The sequence below is a fragment of the Epinephelus lanceolatus genome, chromosome 10 (assembly GCF_041903045.1).
Source record: "Epinephelus lanceolatus isolate andai-2023 chromosome 10, ASM4190304v1, whole genome shotgun sequence".
Classification (NCBI taxonomy): Eukaryota; Metazoa; Chordata; class Actinopteri; order Perciformes; family Serranidae; genus Epinephelus; species Epinephelus lanceolatus.
This window is the reverse complement of record NC_135743.1, coordinates 32,905,515-32,924,872: the sequence shown is the minus strand read 5'-3', so window position 1 is coordinate 32,924,872 and position 19,358 is coordinate 32,905,515. Positions and strand designations below refer to the sequence as shown.

At 42.5% G+C, this 19,358-nt stretch overlaps 1 protein-coding gene across 1 annotated transcript; it reads right to left on the bottom strand.

Moving 5' to 3' along the window:
* Positions 1-3,936: 3,936 nt before the first annotated feature.
* Positions 3,937-19,358, bottom strand: sall3a (spalt-like transcription factor 3a). Its single transcript, XM_033641139.2, has 4 exons — positions 17,944-19,358; positions 6,045-9,200; positions 5,312-5,649; positions 3,937-4,557 (listed from the first exon to the last, which is right to left on the bottom strand). Exons 1-4 carry the CDS (start codon positions 18,023-18,025, stop codon positions 4,126-4,128), a joined length of 4,008 nt encoding a protein of 1,335 aa, XP_033497030.2. The 5' UTR covers positions 18,026-19,358; the 3' UTR covers positions 3,937-4,125.

The following is a 19,358-nucleotide window of genomic DNA, read 5'->3' as shown; positions in this document are numbered from 1 at the left end:
AAAAAAAGGCCAGGCAATTTGCTCGGAGTGCTGAACAAAGAGAAAAGCTGCCACATTTCAAGAAAAAGGAAAAAAAAAATATCCAAGATAGATGGAAAGGCATGTTATGTTTACTTTTAGATAATTAGCCTTGTAACCCACTCTAAAATTATACTCGTTAAAATCCTCTTAAATGGACACACCTCAAATAATCCCTTGTCTGCGTTCCCCTGAATGCTCATAAACATTGTTTTGAACAGTAAAATGAAATTGCACTTCACGTGTTAGACATTCCATGGTAATGTATTGCTTAATGGAAAAAAAAATGTTGGTAAGATGTGTTGTTATGGAAATAACAATCCAACAGCGTCATATTAGTAACCTCATTTAACCTCATGTTGGCATCATAATTGAAATCACTTGAGGTAAAACAGCCCTCCTTCACAGAGTATTTCTATGAAGCTGTAGCAACAGCCTATTGAATTATATTATAAATTTGGGAAGAATCGCCATTATGGTGTCAAACAACAGTCTTTACATGCATGTCTACTGGCTGCCTGCAAAATCATTTGTTAAATGCGAGCGCATGAGTCCAAGAATGGGTGGAATGTATTTTGCTCCTACCCAAATATGAGCAAAATAAGTGCCTTCATAGAGAAAAACAGTCAGTATGAAATTTCTTCATTACTTGACAATTCCACTGACTAAGCCTGCGTGATCAGCTGACAGTGCAGTGTCAAACAATGGGCTCACAAACGGCAGCACGCATTACCGCATCAGCCCCGAAGAGCTCCCGAGGGCAAACTTAACTCCCGTTCATCAACATGAAAAGTAATATGTGTGTGAAAGTCGAGCGAAAAATAACAGAAAAATAAACACTTATGGCTCGGTGGTGAAAGCTGATGTAAGGTGGACTTTGATGGACCAATCATCACTTCAGCTGCAGTGGATAATGTGCCGGCTGGGCTTCGCAATAAGAGCCATGCTGTACATAGCCCTAAAAAGGCAGATTTCTCCTCATATATATTTGCTGTATGTCATTTTGCTGCTTTAAGGTGTCCAGTGTGGCTCAGGTAATTATCATGCCAAATATCTGAGCTGCTCAGAAACACCTGGTAGAAACTATGCAGGATGGGTGAACATTAAGGAAACACTGAAATCACATCTTCAGATTTGTTGCTTTGGAGCAGCTTTAATTATTTTATTTTTGCCTCCAAGAATGATTTACTGCTGTGCTCTACAGACTGACATGAAAATGAGTTTAAGTCATGGTAATCTTACTTTACATAGTGAGGAATTCAGGATCAAGGCCATAGTCAAGTGGATCACATGTGCCAGCCCACAGATAAGCATTAAAAACTCTTTTGTTCTCAGTGATTAAAGTTATCATTAACTTTCATCTTGCACCTGATGTTGCTGGGATATTTTTTCTTTTATCTCTACGAATATTTGGTGTAATTCTGTTTTGTCTCTTTTTTTTATGTTTGAGAAAGTGAGAACATGGGTATTTGCGTGGGAGTGTGAGAATGTGTGTGTGTGCACACATGTGGACCATGTGTCAAACTGCACCGGGAGGGCTGAGTGCTGGGAGGAGGCCACCACTGCTTTACCGTTCACAAACACACACACACACACACACACACACACACACACACACAGATGATGATTTCACCGAATCCCACACAGCATACGCCACAACCCAGACGCAGCACTGTCACACATGTGTACGCTGCCACAGCAGCACAGGAAGGCATCTCAGTTATGAAGTGAAACGCTGTGGTACGCTGCAGGACAAACACAGATTGTCCCGCATGCTAACATGTGATTTCTTAATCTACTATGGCATTACACAACAGCCATGGCAAGTTAAAGGTTATTATTGTTTCATCAGGGATTTTATATAAGCTCAGTGGAACACTTTTTCCACGTGGTCATTAATTATTTGCATTATTGTAATATGAAAATCATGATCCAGACTATGATTGTCCTCACACCAAATATACACAATATTGGGAGGTTGGGTTAATTTATGTGATTGTTGTAGATTTAATAAACAAAAGCAGCTTTTACTTGGATTAACCTCATCAGTGTAATTCAGGTAAACAGTTCTTATTTTTTATAATAAATTATCTTGCAATACTTTTGTGTCTGATTGAGAATGCTGTCATATTTCTTATGGTTTTAATTACATGTATAGATCAGGATGTAAGGGAAGGCCAACAAATCATCAGCTCCAGTTGTGTGTGTGTGTGTTTTTTTAACTAATGTATATAAACATGAGCACACACACACACACACACACACACACACACAGACACATGTACATACTCCATACACATACAGAAAAATGAATACGGCCATTTTTTGTGGCAAATAAAAAAGAAAATGCATAGCAATAAAAAAAAAGGCAGAAAATGAAATTATATTTATGGAATGATTTTTGATGAGTCTTTTTAAGGTACTTTTGGCCTAAGCCACTATAACATATCTGGGATCTGGGTTTTTAAAAGTGAAAATAACAACCATAATTTTGGAGCATTCAGAAAGAAAACTAGTTGATTTTTAAAATTAACTGCAAATTTTTAATCAATTCTAAATATAAATGTAATAATGCAAAAGATAGATAGGATAGTAGGAATAATTTTTGTTTGCTCCAAAGTCAGTGAAGACGCTGTGGTTGTCAGTTCAGCCCACACTGCAAAACAAGATCTCCTGCCTCAATCTTCTCAGCTCCACTGAAAAAACATTACGCATGTACATGAAAAAAAATGAGAAATTTAAATAACAAAATAATGATAATAAAGACTCTTTGTAATTGATTTGATCTTATGAATCTGGTAATTCAGTTTTAATTTATGGAAATAAAAGGGTGACAGTGAAAGGGAAGACGTGATGCAGATAAGGAAACCATTCAAACACACACCTGTTCTCTTTTTTTTATTCAAGAAGGTTTTGATTGAGTGATGAGTTTGCACTCTGACGAGTAGCACAGATGCAATAACAGAGAACCGACTCTGCAAATTGTAGGAGTGGTACGCTGGAAACAATGAAAACAGCACGTGATAGATAGCTCAGTCAAAAGGTTAACGGTAACTCACAGACAAAACGTCTTGTTTTTAAAAAGTGCATTCACAAACATGACAAATACTCTCAACTCATGATGTCTATTTTTATGTGATACAAAATATGCATACCTGTTTTAGATTTGTCTGTATTTCTATACATAGATATTTCTTCAAAAGGATCACTTCTTTTTTCTTTTTACAAAGGTTAAAAGCAGGGTTGTGGTCATAGCAGCTTCGGATACCTCTAGCCTCTTTACAATGTAACGAGATACACATAGTCTCAACGGATATCCAAATAAAACCTACCATTTTCTCTGTTGTTCAACTCAAATGACGTACTGTCTTTATTGAAAGAGATATTCATCAGTGAAGCCTGCAGTTTAGAAAAGAAATGGATCAATAAAATGCTTGGGCCATTAAATATATTTTTGTATACCCGCTTTTTTGTCAATATCATAAATACTAAAGACACAGGACAATATTATAAGACAATGCTGGGAGACTAAATGTAAAGATTAAAATAGTTCAAACATTATTTTTTTCAAGTTTTCTAGTTCATGAGAAAAAAAAAATACCAGGCGAGCACAGAAACACTATACTTCAGTCTTTTCTTCAGTCTGTCCGTGACCCTTTTATATTCAAAAGAGCCATCATAAACACGGTTGCCACACAAAGGCCAGACTGTCTTTAAACAAATCTCTTTTCAGTTTCAGTCCTGTCCAGATAAGATGCTTGCCCATCATAAATGAGGCAGGATCCTGGTTTTCAAAGGAAGTCATAAAAGCAGTCAAACATACTCATAAAAACCAATAAGTACCATGCAAATCTTGCAAGACGACATATTCTCAAACAAGAGACAAAGTATTCTTCGTATAGGCGAAATATCAAGTGAGGAGGGAATGGGTGAAAGGCAAAGACCTCTAATCAATACTAAATACTATATTTCCAAAACCAAACAAAAAATATTTAATCTGTACATAATATAGTACGCATGAGTTCAGACTGGATCAGCAGTTTCTCTCCTTGTTAGACTCTTAGTCTTTGCCAAACGCCTACCTTGGAATAATACAGAAAAGTCTTTTTAATTGATCCCAATCTCTTTGTTCTCCTCCATAAATCTGGAGAAGGGGCGGTTGGCCCCGACCTCCAGACCAGCCTTCTCCATACCCGTCATGGGAGGGCTGCTGCCGGTGTGAACACGGTCCAGTCCTCCCGGCATGGGTCCCAGTGAAGTGATTGCTGCACCGCCGAGGCTGACGGGCAGCTGGGTGATGCCTCCATTCTGGATCACAGAGATCTCATTGTTTTTCATGGCCAGCCCGTTGGTGATGGCTGCTGCATACTGGTTCCAGAAGCCCGGGTCGACATTCATGGCCCGAGCCGCCAGATCCTTCTGGAACATCTCGCTGAACTTCATGGCATCCCCGCCCAGCAGGGCCATGGGATTCTCCACAGACAGCCGCCGACCCCTTCGGGCTGGAGCGTTGTTCCACATGTGTGTTCCCATGTGTACCTAAAATTAGCAAGAAAATAAAAAGAGACATCATGAGTGCGTCATCCTGAGATGCAAAACCTACATCCAAAGCAAATACGACGTACAAATAAACATTTTATGGATGGGAATCAAAGGGAAAAGGCCAAAATTCGATGTTGATAAAACAAGCATACATTTCTGAAATTACACTGGGGTACATTTAAATTTTATGTTAGAGTGCACTCTGTTAGGGTAAGGCAGCAGCTGAGTGTTATTTCTAACTTTAATACAATACCTTAAAAAATATCAATATTCGATTCCATTTTTAATGCAGTGGGAAAATTTGAAAAGGAGGGCATAAAAGATCTACTTTTATGTTAAAAGAGAAATATAACAAGCTTATAACATGACAAGGACAACTTTTATTTTCTTGGTTGGCAGCAGAGGACTGCAGAACTATAGTAAAAATTAACAATAAGAGAGAGCAAGAAAGCACAGCTGGTACTGGTGTATTGATACTGTGGAAAATGAGTATTGAAACTGTTTCAAATATTGAGAATCGATATGTGTAGATAAACTGATATATCTTTGACATTAACGGCTAGATTTTAACCTGCAGGCCAGAACCAGGAGAGACAAGAAAAGTGGTAGCAAGAGGGGGGCACAGAGTACCCAAAGGTCTTCAGCCAGAATCGATTCTAGAGTGTTGCATACATGGCATGCATCTTTAAAAACCACAATGACCCCATTTTTGTAAAAATACTAATTGATGCTGTGATAAACTGGCTCGTACCTTCAGGTTGCCCTTAGTGGTGAAAGCCCTTCCACAAATAGAACAGGCAAAAGGCTTTTCCCCGGTGTGTGTGCGCTCATGGATTTGCAGAGCACTGGCTGAGGAAAAATTCTTCCCACACGAGTGGCAGTTGTGTTGCTTAGGGGTGCGTCGTGGAGGCGGGGGAGCCAGCATGGGATTGATGCTGGGGCTCATGGTGGTCTGGGGTGCTGCAGCAGGAACCTGGATGCCCACGGGCAGGTGAGAGCTGTCGCTCAGAGACACCGACTTGCCGTGGCCATTCATTTCCATTTTGATCATGTTTGATGCAGTGCTGGCCAAATTAGGAGTGCTCAGCCCTGAAAAAGAAGAGGTGAAATTAACATCAGAATACTGAAAAATTAAAACTGCACAGGGTTATTCAGCAAACTGAGAGCATAATATGGTTCAAGGTAGCTGCTGGAATCTGTCACACTTGAAAACGTTCAAATCACACTTTCCTGTCTTTATTCATTTAATCATTTATAAAATGTGTGAATAGTATTTGTAATTATATTTGCCCCTTCTCTGGCTTTTGATATGTCATATCTAATCACATCATATTTTTCCTCATATTTATCACTAACATTATACTCAGAAGATATTATCATTATGAGTACATTATATTTAATAATAACCACACATCAAATCTGTACAGATATTTAATTCACTTCATATAATGCAAAACGTTTTAGTTGATTTTGCACATACACACCTCGATCTCTGTTTAGAAACAGCATGCTGAAGTGGCTCTCCTCCTTGATAAAGTGCCTGCCAGGTTGAGTGGCAGTCAGGTCAAGGGCCCCGGTGCCTTCAGTTGCAGAAAGCGGAGATGGGGTCTCTGATTTTTCCGACTTCACTGTTGCCAAGCCAGATGCATTGTTCTCCTGGCTCTCGTCTGCTGTCATGGCACTGCTGTTGTTATTATTGTTGAATGTAGCTGGGGACTTGGATCGCTGGCTCTCAGAATGGCTGTGAGCTGGGGACAAATGCTGCATAGAGCCAGAGGACTCAGACAAAGCCGGGCTCCCCATGCTTTGACCTTCAGCATCCCCCGCTGCAGACAGGGAGTCAGCGGCAAAGCAATCAGTCTCTCCTCCAAAGCTGATGCCATTCTGCATGGGCTTTTGACCAAATGAACGGGTCATGTTGGCAGTGGAGTCTATCATCTTCATCTGGTTCTCCATTGCAGCAATGCTGGAGATGATGGAAGTTGGTGGGGAGCTCCCAGGTGAATAAGGTTTACATGGGTCTACTTCTCCCTCCTTCAAGTCAGTGTCATCTTCCATAGCTTGCTCCATTTCATCCAGAAGGTCATCATCATAATTACTCATCGCGTCTAAGCTCTTCTCGTCAAAGGAGAGGTCAGTGTCCATCTCCTGCAGGCTCTCAGGGACCGGGGTGTTGGGGATCTGCCCTCCCATGTGCATACGGATGTGTTGCTGCAGCACGACGGCATTGGTGAACTTCTTCTGACATATAGGGCAGGAGTGCTGGACCCGAAGCGGGGGTTTGGATCTATGGACACCAAAGTGTGTTTTCAGGTTTCCCTTGGTGGTGAATGCCCGCCCACATATCTTGCATTTAAAAGGCCTCTCGCCAGTGTGGATACGGTAGTGCATCTTGAGAGCACTCTGGCAGCTCAGAACACGATGACAGATCACACACTGGTTTGGATCAGTCATCTTCTTGTCAATGTTCTCGACAAGCTGCTGCAACTTTGATGTCTCTGAGGTTTGCATAGAGTCTAGGAGGCCCCCAAATGGAAACTTGGCCTTGAACTGGTCTGAGAGCATGGGAAGGACAGGATGGGAGACAGGGTTTGAGACAGAGCTCGGGCTAGTGATGGGTTCAGTGACCTGGCCACTGCTGGACGATGTGGTTGAGGTGACGGTAGACGAAAGGACCACTTGAGTTAGTGTAGTTGTGGTGGTGGTGTTCTCTCCTGGCCTAGTGGAACAGCTTGGGGGCAGGAGAACACCTTCAGGTTTCAAGAGAGGAGGTGCATCACTCCCTAGACTGGGTTTTGGGGAGGGTGAAGTAGTGGTCATGCCAGAGTCAATAACAATATTAGGGGACAAAGATGCACACTCGCTTGATGGTGGAGACGGCCTCTGAGGTGACCTGTTAAGCGGTGTGAGGCTTGGAGACTCGCCAAAACCACCCATCATACTCGGCAGCGTGGGAGGCAGCTGGAGCCCGACTGAGGTGGGAACTGTGGGGAGGACAGGTTTGCTGTCTAGCCATGTGGTTACAGGTTTTTCTGGGGGCAATGACATTCCATATGGAATGCCCGAGCTTGTGGGCACATTGTCCAGGTACTCTGGCACAGGGTAGGGATTCATCTGAATATGTGGGTATTTCTCTTTGTGCCTCTGGAAGTGGACTTTCAGATTTCCCTTGGTAGAGAAACGGTTGCCACATATGTTGCATTTGTAGGGCCTCTCTCCAGTGTGTGAACGCAGGTGGATTTGTAGGGCGCTGTCACTGCCAAACACCTTGGCACAGAAGCGACACTTATGCTTGAAGAAGGGGTCCTCGGAGCTGGGCTTAGTGTCAAACACAGAGACATTCGGGGGCTTCCCCTTGCGGTGCTTCATCAGAGCAGAGAGGGGGTCGAGTGCATTGGCTGTGGCTGCTATGCTTGCCAGTGGGTTCGGGAAGATAACGCTGCTGGATGAGCTGTGAGGTATCAGCGGTAAACTGGAGGCAGAGCTCAGGAGGCCGCTGTGGCTGAGCGAGGGAGGGGTGGTGGAGTTCCTGGGAAGAGCTGAGCTACTGCTGATGCCACCACCTCCTGTTACACTACTACTAGTGCTAATATTGTTGTTTGTGACTGAGGATGAGCAGGAGGGAAGTAGAGATGACAATCCAGTACCACTGGGCGAGGGAAACACCGAGTTATTTGAGGATGTGTTGGGTATTGAAGGGTTAGACTGCTGACTGCTACTTTGTGGTGTTTGCGAGAGAGGCCCTTCTATCGCTGAGGTCAGGGGTGAAGGGCCTTGACCGCTGAGAGTGGCTGGCAACCTAACAGGCAGCTGATGGACAGGGGGAGTGATGAAGTTGTGTAGTTGAAGCTGACTTGCGACAGGAGGGGCACAGGAGGATACAGGCCCCTGGTTTCCAGCAGCATTGCTGTGAAGGTGGTTTAGAGCAGGCTGTGAGGCAGACTGTCTGTTCATCAGAGCCACCTGACTGCGTATTTGTTCTATCAGCTGCAGCTGGTGTATCTGCTGTTGCTGTAGGGCCATCAGCTGGTCCAGGATCATGGGAATAGCCATGGTGGAAACCCCACTGCCCGCTGCCGCCCTTACGCTCTGTGAAAACTGAGCAACTGCAACCCGGGTACCATGCAGGGTCTCCAAGGTAACATTGGTGCTTGGCATGGCGTAGCTTGTCACAGTGGAAGGGACGACATCATTGAGCTGAGGTAGGGAGCCGTCTGGCTCAGGGGATGTCACATCTCTCTCTTCAGGATCCATATTTTTTTCTGGTGAAAGCTCTAGCTCCATCTGCTCATCCTCCTTTTCTAGGACATTGACCCCATTTAAGGTTGCTGTCTCTGGGATGTCATCCCCCTCACCAGCAGGACTGTGGTTGCCCTCCCTGGGGTCCTCGCTGTCAGCCTGCTCGCTAGGGCAGCTGGGTACAGGGGAGAGCTCTGTGGGGTACTCTTGGGAGGGGTTAGGTGTGTTCTCATTGTCATTCACTATGAGCACCAGGGGGTTTTTGGTGCAACTCTTTAAATGTTCACAGAAGTCTGACCACTTGAAGAACTCAGCGCAACACTTCTCACATACATGCGTCTCTTCGCTGCCGCTGCGGCTCTCGTTCCCACTGTCGGCATCATCCAGCACTTCACCTCGGGCTAAAGGGAGGGGAGGGGGTCAGGGGAGTGAAGGGGGGTTGGAAAAGAGGGAGGAGGGAGTAAAAGAAAAAAGAAGAATTAATGAATAAATAATCAATAAAGAATCCACACATATTTTGCAGTGCAGTGCTGCAAAGATTTAACCTTTGATTTTTTTTTCTCTCTTTTAACATAACCAAAATCAATAATCTTTTTATTTTTTTGCTCTGAACAAATTGCCCTAGTTCACCAATTCTCGAGACCCAGGTTTGTGCATTCACACCCTCTCCATAGAGCCAGCTAATAATTTTCTTTGTGCAATCCATCAAATTATGAGGGCCTATCAATTGTGGATACTGCCGCTTAATGAAATTCCATAGAACCTATTGATTTCCAATATTTCATACAATTCACAGCTGCCTCATCTGTTGGGTACAAATCAGGACTTTGATGGCCCCATTAGGATTCCCCTCTGCTATCAAGCCCAGTCATTTCCATTCCACCTGAATTTCAAATGCCTGGGCCTTTTCATTTAGCGCTGCAAAGGTAATGCTTGAGTCCTGAATCTAAGTGGAGTGGAGGCCTCACAGTGGAGAAATCTTTTCTAATGACGTCAGAAAAAGTGTGTTGTCAAAAAGTACAAGCAGAGATCAGTTGAATCTATAGCAATTATATTCTCCCTGCACTATTCATCATTAAATTTGACGATTTGAAATGTGTGCAACTAAAATATACATACATTTCATTCAAAATGTTTTGAAATACGAAAGATTACCTCTCAGTTAAGAGTCCTTACTTGTTCTACTTTTCTTTTTCTTTCTCTGTCTGTCTCTCCCTCTCTCCCTCTCCCATGCTCTCTGAAATAAGACTCAACAAATTACATGCTAGTGCCATAGCAGCAAAGTCTCTGATTAGTTACACATGTTTAATCACAGTTGTAGGAAGCCACTTCCTCTTCCACATGCAACCATCAAGAGTCAAACAAGCCGACGCAAGCTCCGAGCATGGACCCAATTCACACCTGATCAAAACCATGTAAAAATGGCCTCCCTTGTATGTTTATTTTTTGTGCTCCAGCACAGTTATACTGTGTATCGTGTGTGTGTATGTGTGTGTGTGTGGGTGTGTGTGTGTGTGTGTGTTGTTCGTGTGTGTGTGTTGTTCGTGGCCGCATACACATTTCCCTTTCATTACGAGTGGGAAGTGTGCTCAATCACTGCCACAGCACCCTGCGCATACTTTATTTCACAGTCCCCTGTTCAGTTTACACTCAAAGACCCAGCATAGATCTGGTAATATAACTATCTACCTACACATTATACTATTGTTTATTCACTTTACATTATGAAAATATATTAGGACACTTTCATAGGCATTATTGCAAGTAAAAGTAGTTTATTACACGAAAAGATGGTCACTCTGTAAAGCTGTAAATCAGGGTTGCGTTAATAGGTGAGTGATAATTCTTTAAAAAGGGGCTCATAACTACGAAAAGAGCAAAAAGATGGGTTAGTAATCATGTGTAAAGCATGTGACTGTATATCTAAACACAGACACACACAAGCACATGAAACATTCCTGAATAAAGTAAGTAATTGATTACATTTATGCAAATTTTCTTCCACTAATCATACAAGTGCAACTCATCCAACAGGCCACTGGCCCGAACTACGAATGTTAAGAGATAACAGACGTGTCCAGTGTGACATTACCTCTAAAAAATCCTAAAAAAAAACCCTGCACATTACAGACAGCATATGTTTACTCAACATTAAAGGTCTTCCTACGCTTTGCAAGTGAGTAATCCTGAGATCCACACAGTGCTTACGGTCATTTCAAAGGTTAAAACAGAGCGAGCCATGGTGAGGCAGATATGAAGCATTTGTGCCAATTACAGTGAGTCATTAATAAAGAAATTCATCACTCCTCCTGTAATTTCTGGCCAAGGGGGGCATGAGCTATCCAGGTCTGGTGTCTGTAACTTAATTAATTATCAACAGAAAGGCTTTGGACAGACTCTGTGTTCTCATCCTCACTGGGGGCAGGGCTGACAAAACAAGATATTATTTTACTCTTTCATGTAAAGTGCCAGGTTAAATAAGAAATAAAAAGCGATAAAGCAACTTAGGAAAATTAAAATTTAAAATCCTGCACCTTTTCATTTCGGGTTGTGCATTATTTCTACTTTGCAATATCAACATCACCTCCCTTGTTCCTTCCTTGATTCTACACTCACACGACAGCAAACAAGCAAACTTAATATAAAAATTCCACTAAAACAAAAATATTTAATGTATATTTTTAAAATTTCCATCTTATAGCACATTATTTACCACAAGTGAAAAGGAGCAAGTGGCTGGAAACGTCAGGGACACGTGACAGCAGGCTAAAAATCTCCTTAGCCCAGCAGCGGACAGCAGAACTCATTTCCATAATTGGGGGTTGAAAGGTCAACGCAAATGAGTAGGCATTGTGTTGAGCTGATTAGTTATTAGAATGGTATTACTGTCAATCTCTTTTATTCATTCATACAATTACAAGTAGGGGCCTTTGTATGCCTCTGACCCCACACACACACACACACACACACACACACTGACACATTTTTTCACACACACACACACACACACACACACACACACACACGTAGACAGACAAAGACCATACACAAATTTTGTGTATATGTATCGGGATAAACACCGAAAAAATGGCACACACACACACACACACATACACATACACGCTTTTAGAGAATAAATTACTATAGTGTGTATAAGTGTGTTTGCACAGGCCTCCCTTCTCAAATTCGCCCTGTGAGGAAATATTTTTCTGACTTTAAAATCCACAAGTTATTTTTCCTGAATTATAATTTGTAAATTCCTGCTTTTATTTGAAAGTGTCCTTCCCACTTGGCATTTTCAGTTTTGTTGCAACATTCATTGTAAGCACAGTCAAAAGAATATTGTGAAGAATATTACGGCCTTAATCGTTCACACTTTCAAATATGAGCACACTGCTACTTTAAAAACATTTAAAAACCATTCAGGGATGCAGATGTGGGATTTTGCTGCAGTTTCTGGCAGTTTTAACATTGCTACAACTACTCTATGTTACAATACAGGCCACACTGGTGTGTCACTTGATAATTGTTGTGCTTTTTTTTTTTGGAAATATTATAACACTGTACATGCCAGCGAGCTCAAAATAATACCATTTGCATTCACAATCACCATTCTGTGCTGAAACAGTGGGGTGCCATCGTGTTGTGCAGCTGTGTAAAGGCGACATTGCAAGACAGTGAATATGTGTGTGTGTGTGTGTGTGTGTGTGCGTGTGTTTGTGTGATGGAGGGTGGGGGTGTATTGATTTTCCTATAGGATGAAAAAGGAAAGGATGCACAAAAAAACCCCATCCGAGTCTTCATTTACACAGATGCAAATATTAAGCTGAACGCACTCAATGGGCTGATTGTAAACGTTGAATCTGTGTGTCCGCTATCTTGCTCAGCAATCTTTGGCATGCTAACTGAAACCGCTAATCTGACATATTATATCAGATGAGGTATTCATGCTTTCCACCGATTCTGTGAAAGCCACAGAGCCAAGCACTGAGCGAAGCATTGAGCAATTACAAATTCGCCCATTCTTAACAATTTCCAGATTCACTTAATGAACACACACACAGACAATGACACTGGTAACATTTACTGTGTGTTAAGGTAAAATCACTGGTATCTCGGTTTAACAAGGAGTCATTTCACCCTACATTTAAACTATCTTCATCCTACACCCTCTTCGTCAAACTGTGAGATTTTTCATTTACATTAATACTGACAGTAAGAGCAGTAACCTTCCCAAAAGGGCCTGCACTTACAGCCTTACAAGAACCGCCCCTCCTTCTGCCTCCTTTAAAATGCATTCTTCTCGAGCATCTGGGGATAGCTTAGGACCCTTAAAGAGAGATGCATCACTGTAGGTCCTGCCCAAGTTGGAAGGGGAAGGGGAAAAAAAGAGGCCTGCTGGCTTCAACAATGTTGGAATTCTTTGATCACACTTCCACCACTCCATTCTCTATGAAATGAATTATTTACGCCATTGTTTTTTAAATTAAATTTGATTTACAGACAACTTTGTTGACTGTGAACATAGCTGCATTTTTGTTTGGTAATTTATCTGTCAGCACAGGATTATTCAGACCATCAGTCACTCTGACTTTTGGGTGTGCACTATTTTAAAAATACTTAATTTGTTTAACAACTCTAATTTGATCTATTAATATTTGCATGTGTTTTTAAATCAGCAGATCCTTTCAAAAATAATATTTTTTGGCACCGTGTGGCCATAAACCCATAAATCATCTCCTTGAATGATCCCATGCATCCTCAGACCTGCAGAGGCTCGAGCGTCCTCAGCACAGCTCTCTGTGCGTGAGTGTGTGTGCGCGTCCGTGTCTGTGTGTCTGTGTGTCATCGGCCTGGTCAGCCCTACTGCAGAGTGGTACAGTCATATCTGCGCTAACAGAGAGGCCTTTGTCATTGCCTGCAGATGTGGAGCAGCCAAAACATTAACGATTTGTTTGTGTAAGCATTTGCAATACAGTATTCAATGACGGCACTCTGTCCAGATGACTGTGTCGCCCGTCAAGATGGCTGTCTGTCTCTGGATGTGGATTTTCAGAAGAGCTTGAGATGAGGAGGAGGCTTTAGGATCTGATGGACGCTCATCCTCAGCAGGCCGAAGACATATTTAAAAATCTGTCTTTTTACACTTTGGTATTTGCTTGATGGTTACATTTTAATTTTCAAGTTAAAAAAAACAATTCCACCTTTTTTACACCCTGAACACAACATCACGAAGAAACTGCACTAACTCAGCCGTCAAACTGCTCATACACGACTCCACTTTCTGAACAATCCAGTGCTAAAATCGCCTAACCAAACACAAACCAAATCACCCTCAGAAAGAACACTAATGACCACATGTACCTTTTCATCTGATGGCTTGTTAGCTCTCTCTTAAATCCGCCAAAATCTGCTGTTTTGTCTAACGTTAAAGAGTCCTGTCAAGTTCTTCCTCTCAATCAGGATATTACTTGTTTATGTGTGTTTTCGGTGCTGAGTAGTAATTAGGACGCAGCCATATCTGAGTGCCTTCTTGAAGACATCTTTGGCACAACTATGTGGGTGGTCCAGAGGCCTGCACCCAATGGTGAGAGGGGATTAAAACAAAAGCAAAACAGAGCCCCACTGCAGGGGAACCATGTTGTCACTGTCAGTGGGGATTTCCTCACTTTATTACATATTTTTTGCACCTCATAGCTACATACAGTCCTGCCTAAAACATAATGCTGTAGAGAAAGAGAAACGGTCTATGTGTGACTGTGAGTTTAGTAAAGATTTTGACTCTAAATCAAAAAATGTCTGTGAATAAAGCATCAAAAACAAAAACTGAAACCACATTTGTGGCTGTCCACCTGTTCACTGAAAGCATAACCAACATATCTTTCCTAACGCGTCTCCTATGAAGTGTAAAGTATCAGTTTTATAAACAATATTTATAAATGTACTTTTCTTTGTCGAAACTGATGCTACATATCTCCGTCCATATCTGGGGAGATTTCTTCGACATAGGTGGAAGCACAAGTGTGCTCATATGCCATCATGTACACCCCCCCACACACATTCTGCATGCACACCTTCAAAGACACTGGATGCAGAGGAGGCGGTGGCGAGATGAAAAGCCTGTCGCTGTTCACACTTTCTAGGACACAAGTAAGCTGTGTTGCCAAGGTCAACGGCACACATGTTCTAATTGTACAAGGAGCTTGACATCTAGCGGCAGGACCTGGCTGGCCGGGGCTAGACAAAGGTTAAGTCAGCAAGCTTTATAAAAGCACTCCTAAGCAGAGCCCCCCCCCCCCCCCCCCCCCTCCTCTCCCCATATTAACACACACACACACACACACACACACACACACACACACACAACCCCCCATGCCCCCAGGGGGCAAGTGTCCGGAAGGCCTGAGGGGGAGATGATATGCCAGACAAGGGCTTGTTGGCACATGATTTCAGTTTTTCATCTTTTTAGGGATGCAGCACATTAAAGAGGACCTCAGTGAGCTGCAGTGGACAGCAGAGGAAGAGAAATACACACACACACACACACACACACATACAAAGATCACATCAAATTGAATATGTGGAAAATAATATAAACACGAGGACAAGACAAACCTAAGCTCCCTAATCTTTTGGTTATTTTCTTGTTTTATGTCCATTTCATGAAATGTACTTCGGACAGAGTGTGTGTCCTTGAGCACAATTTGAACACCACTTGAATGCTTGACTTTCTCTCTCCCCCGCCAGCCCCAACATATATGGATTTTAAGTCCGAATCAAGCAGCGACTGACGATTGGAACTTTTGAATTCCTTCGACATTATATGCAATGATTTGTCAAGGCCAGCGATCAATAGTGTCGTCAGGAGCTGCAGCATGGCGATAGGCAGCAGAGAATCTGATCATGCTGCAATGATACACCGACAGTCTGACATTTGTAGCTCGTCTATAAGGTAGCTTTGGATGAGACATGGTATTATTAGGTTTATCTAAGTGTGTATGGGCGCAGTGTGCTCTGCCAAAGGCTTGGAATTGTTTCGCTGCAACGTCTGTCCTGAAAACAAGCGAGCCAGTATAGTGCTCCAACGAGGACAGGCAAGAACATTCCACGGCCACTTCCAGTCTTAAGCACAATGGTGTAGATGCTATAGGTTACCCATAGCAAAGTGTGTGTGTGTGTGTGTGTTATTGTAAAGTCACACATGGGTGTAGGAAGATGGGTGTTAAAATGTAAAAAAGAGTGTATGTATTTGTCCTATTCTACACTTGTTTCATCTGTTTGTGGATCCGTCTTTAGACTGTTGTCTGTATCACAAATTGCAGTGATGATTTTTAAATAAAATTCTACCTGAATCCAAACAATCCAATTTTTTTTACAAGAGGAAAAGGAAGCTCCCTTTTCATTCCACGATCCTACAGGAGAGCAACCTGATGGACATTTTGTGTCTCTGACAAAAATCTGGGGAAAGGTTATCTCAATGTTAGAATAGTGTTTGTGTTCAAAAGTGAATCGGCCTGAAATCACGAAAATCCACAGAGTGAATGGGACAAAAGAGCCAAGAGTCATCGGTGTGATTCCCCCCTCTCACCAACATTTCCCCATGCAAAGAGAGCTGCTCCCCTGAGATTACATCACGCTTTTCTATTGTAAAGAAGCCCTGCAAAGTGTGTGGTGTGTGTGAGAGAGAGTGTGAGTGTGTGTGTTGGCCAACATGAGTCTAGATAGTGAGGTATAAATAATAGCAGTGATTTGTTGGGGGCACCCAGCTTTATGGACACCCCAAAAGAAATACATCTTGTACTGTAAACAGCGAGAAAATGAATGATTTAAATAGTAAAAAACTACATTGTTATTGGTGTTTGATCAATTTAAATAAAATTCTAAATTAAATAGTATTATTCCTCATAAATAAAATATGATTTTTGTACACATTTATCACAATATGCCTTTATAAAATACAGCAAATAAAAACACTACAATTTAAAAGAGATGTGAATTAAAAACAAGCATGTATAATATGATTTTTGCACCATAAAGTAAAAGCAATAATATTCCTGCAGTTGCCCCTGTTGTTCCTACAATTCCTGCAGCATTACGCCTTGCTCAAGATGTGACTTTAGCTCTGTAATGATGGTTTTATTGCGCAAAAGGTTGAGTACAGAATAAAAGATGAATGAGCCCCCTTTTCCCCCCACATGGCGAGGACGAGCCCTGTCAACCGATCTTGTCGACATTGTGAGCAAAAGGGAACAAATCAAGTGTGCTAAATTTATGTGAGGGGGGTAAACAAAAACATTTCCATAACAAAACAAGGCTTCGACCTGCAACAGAATCCGCAGTTTGTCCCTCGGAGAGCCAGACAGGCGCAGAGGGACAAAAGACACTGCTGCAAAATTACATTTAAAAATAAAATTAAGTTGTTTTTATTTCTTTTTTACAAAATGAAAAATATAAAATGTTGCATCCGCGGAATTAGGAATTTTAAAGCTGTAATGTGGAATATTTTTTAACTTCTCAAAAATGTGTGTGTATGCACGTTTGCGCGTGCATTTTAATGCGCGCGCATGCACATTCAAAATCAACTATAAGATTTCAAAGACGAATTTAAAAAAATAAATGCTCCGATTTTTTTTTGGACATATGGTTCTAAATTAAATCTGTTTTGAAACAGGTCTTTCAAAAAGGCCTCCAGCTCACAGTATGGATGCTGTAAAGTGTTATAAATGAATATATGCATTAGTTACATTAATCTTAAAAGTCACCTCCCAGCCAGCAGCCGATGGTGTGATGCAGCCTGGGCGAGCTGCAGGTTAAACTGATGTGTGGGAATAAAACAAACACACAACTTCTCAAACGTGAATCGTACATTTCGATGTCCTTTGGAGAGAGTTCTGACTGTTTAACTGTATCATAGTGGGTTTATTACAAATTGTTTGCGTCTGTATTTAAGAAATAAATCGCATCTGCAACCCGACATTAACCCAAATAAATCCAAGCGACTTTTCATTTGAAGTAGGACTTATAGTAGTTACAATGCCCCTTAAAGAGAGTGGAGTGGGGAAACAGCAGTGGTGTAAAGCAGAGCTGTGAGGGAGGAAGTTGTCTGTTTGAAAGAAGAGACCTCAGCTGATCAGATCCACTCACCGTGCTCGGAGATCACCCCGGCTATTGCGGGATCCTCGTCCGACTTGAGGTGCTGCGGCTTGGCTTGCTTGCGTCGGGACATGCTGCTGGCGTCAGTGCTGGCGGTGCTGCTGCTTTTGCGCTCCGTGATGTCTCTGCGTTTTGCAGATACATCAGCGAAGAGCGAATGAATCAACACACAAAAAAAGTTCGCAAATAGTCTGGTAGCGGAGAGAGGGGGGAGAAGAGAAGAGAAAAAAAAATCTGAAATTAGCCGGTGTTGCTGCCGCCGCTGCTGTTGCTGTGCGTTGGATTGCGCATGTCGGTATAATAATTACGATAGTGAATAATGCCTCGCGATTAATGGCACCGTGTGAAGGTGGGGAGGATTGGCTGAAGTCCAGCGGACGCGCATTGGATATGGTAATGAGGGACGGACTAAGCAATTAGCCGCTTCACTCTCAGACTTTATCCGTCTCTTTTCTCTTTACTATCCAGCCTCCCCCAACAACACAACACAACACACCAAATCTCTTGTTATGCCCGGCTCACGGGGGGGTCTTCAACGCCAAGCTCCTTTTCCCCCCTCCTTTCACGAAGCGCACTGACTCACAAGTGCTGAGGATTCACCGCCGCGTTTCTTCTCCGAGTATCTCTCATCTTCATCACCGTGACCTTTATGATCCCACGTTTACCTCACAACTTCAGAGAGCAGTCTTCTCATAAAGTCTGTCTCGAGATCTTGGCTCAGTTCTCGTGCTTTCTCTCTCTCGGTAACTTTTTTTTTTTGTTTGCTGAAGCTGAACACGCACCTCCTTCTGAATTGGACCCAAGTGAAGCGATGTTTACAGTCTCTGAGATGGCTTTAAAGTTTGCTCTTGATGGACACGTTTCCGGTAAAGTAGCTGCGGTTTGACTTGGACATCGATAACCGGAAAGTGGACGGGACGAGTAAAGTTCTTGACAATAGCAATAAATTGTTACCAGGGTTTTTTTTTTCTTCTTTTTCTTCTAATGGCGCAGCTCTGCTCTCCAAACTTTGACGCGCGTCTTCCGAGAAAGCGGTGCCACGATCTGCAACAGTCCCCCTCTCAGTCACAACACCACCGTCAATGTGCTCAAAAACTCATTGATCCCGCAAAAGAGAAGTCAGTGTTTCTGATCGCGGTGAGGTTTCCCCCTCGTCCTCCTCCTCTCGCCGTGTTTTAGCTCCCGGGTTGCGCTTTCGCTCACGGTGCGCTCTCCAAAAAGTGGCTTTTCTGGATATCTGGCGGCCAAACACTCAAACACAGCTTGTTTTCCAAATTAAATCATCACTCAGTGTCTTCCCCTTTTGCTCGGCTCGCGGGCTCATATCGAAGCCAACTTTGAAGTTATCTTCTGGCAGACCACTCGCGCTATCGGTCTCTCGTTGTTGGGCATGGCTCCGTGTGTGT

What these genes read in the sequence shown, in the direction of transcription:
- sall3a (XM_033641139.2), bottom strand. Translation starts at nt 18,025, where the DNA reads ATGTCCCGACGCAAGCAAGCCAAGCCGCAGCACCTCAAGTCGGACGAG. An exon ending in CGGGGTGATCTCCGAGCACG is followed by an intron (nt 9,201 to 17,943) that starts GTGAGTGGATCT and finishes CCCTCCCTTTAG; the next exon opens with CCCGAGGTGAAGTGCTGGAT. An exon ending in GTTTCTAAACAGAGATCGAG is followed by an intron (nt 5,650 to 6,044) that starts GTGTGTATGTGC and finishes CTTCTTTTTCAG; the next exon opens with GGCTGAGCACTCCTAATTTG.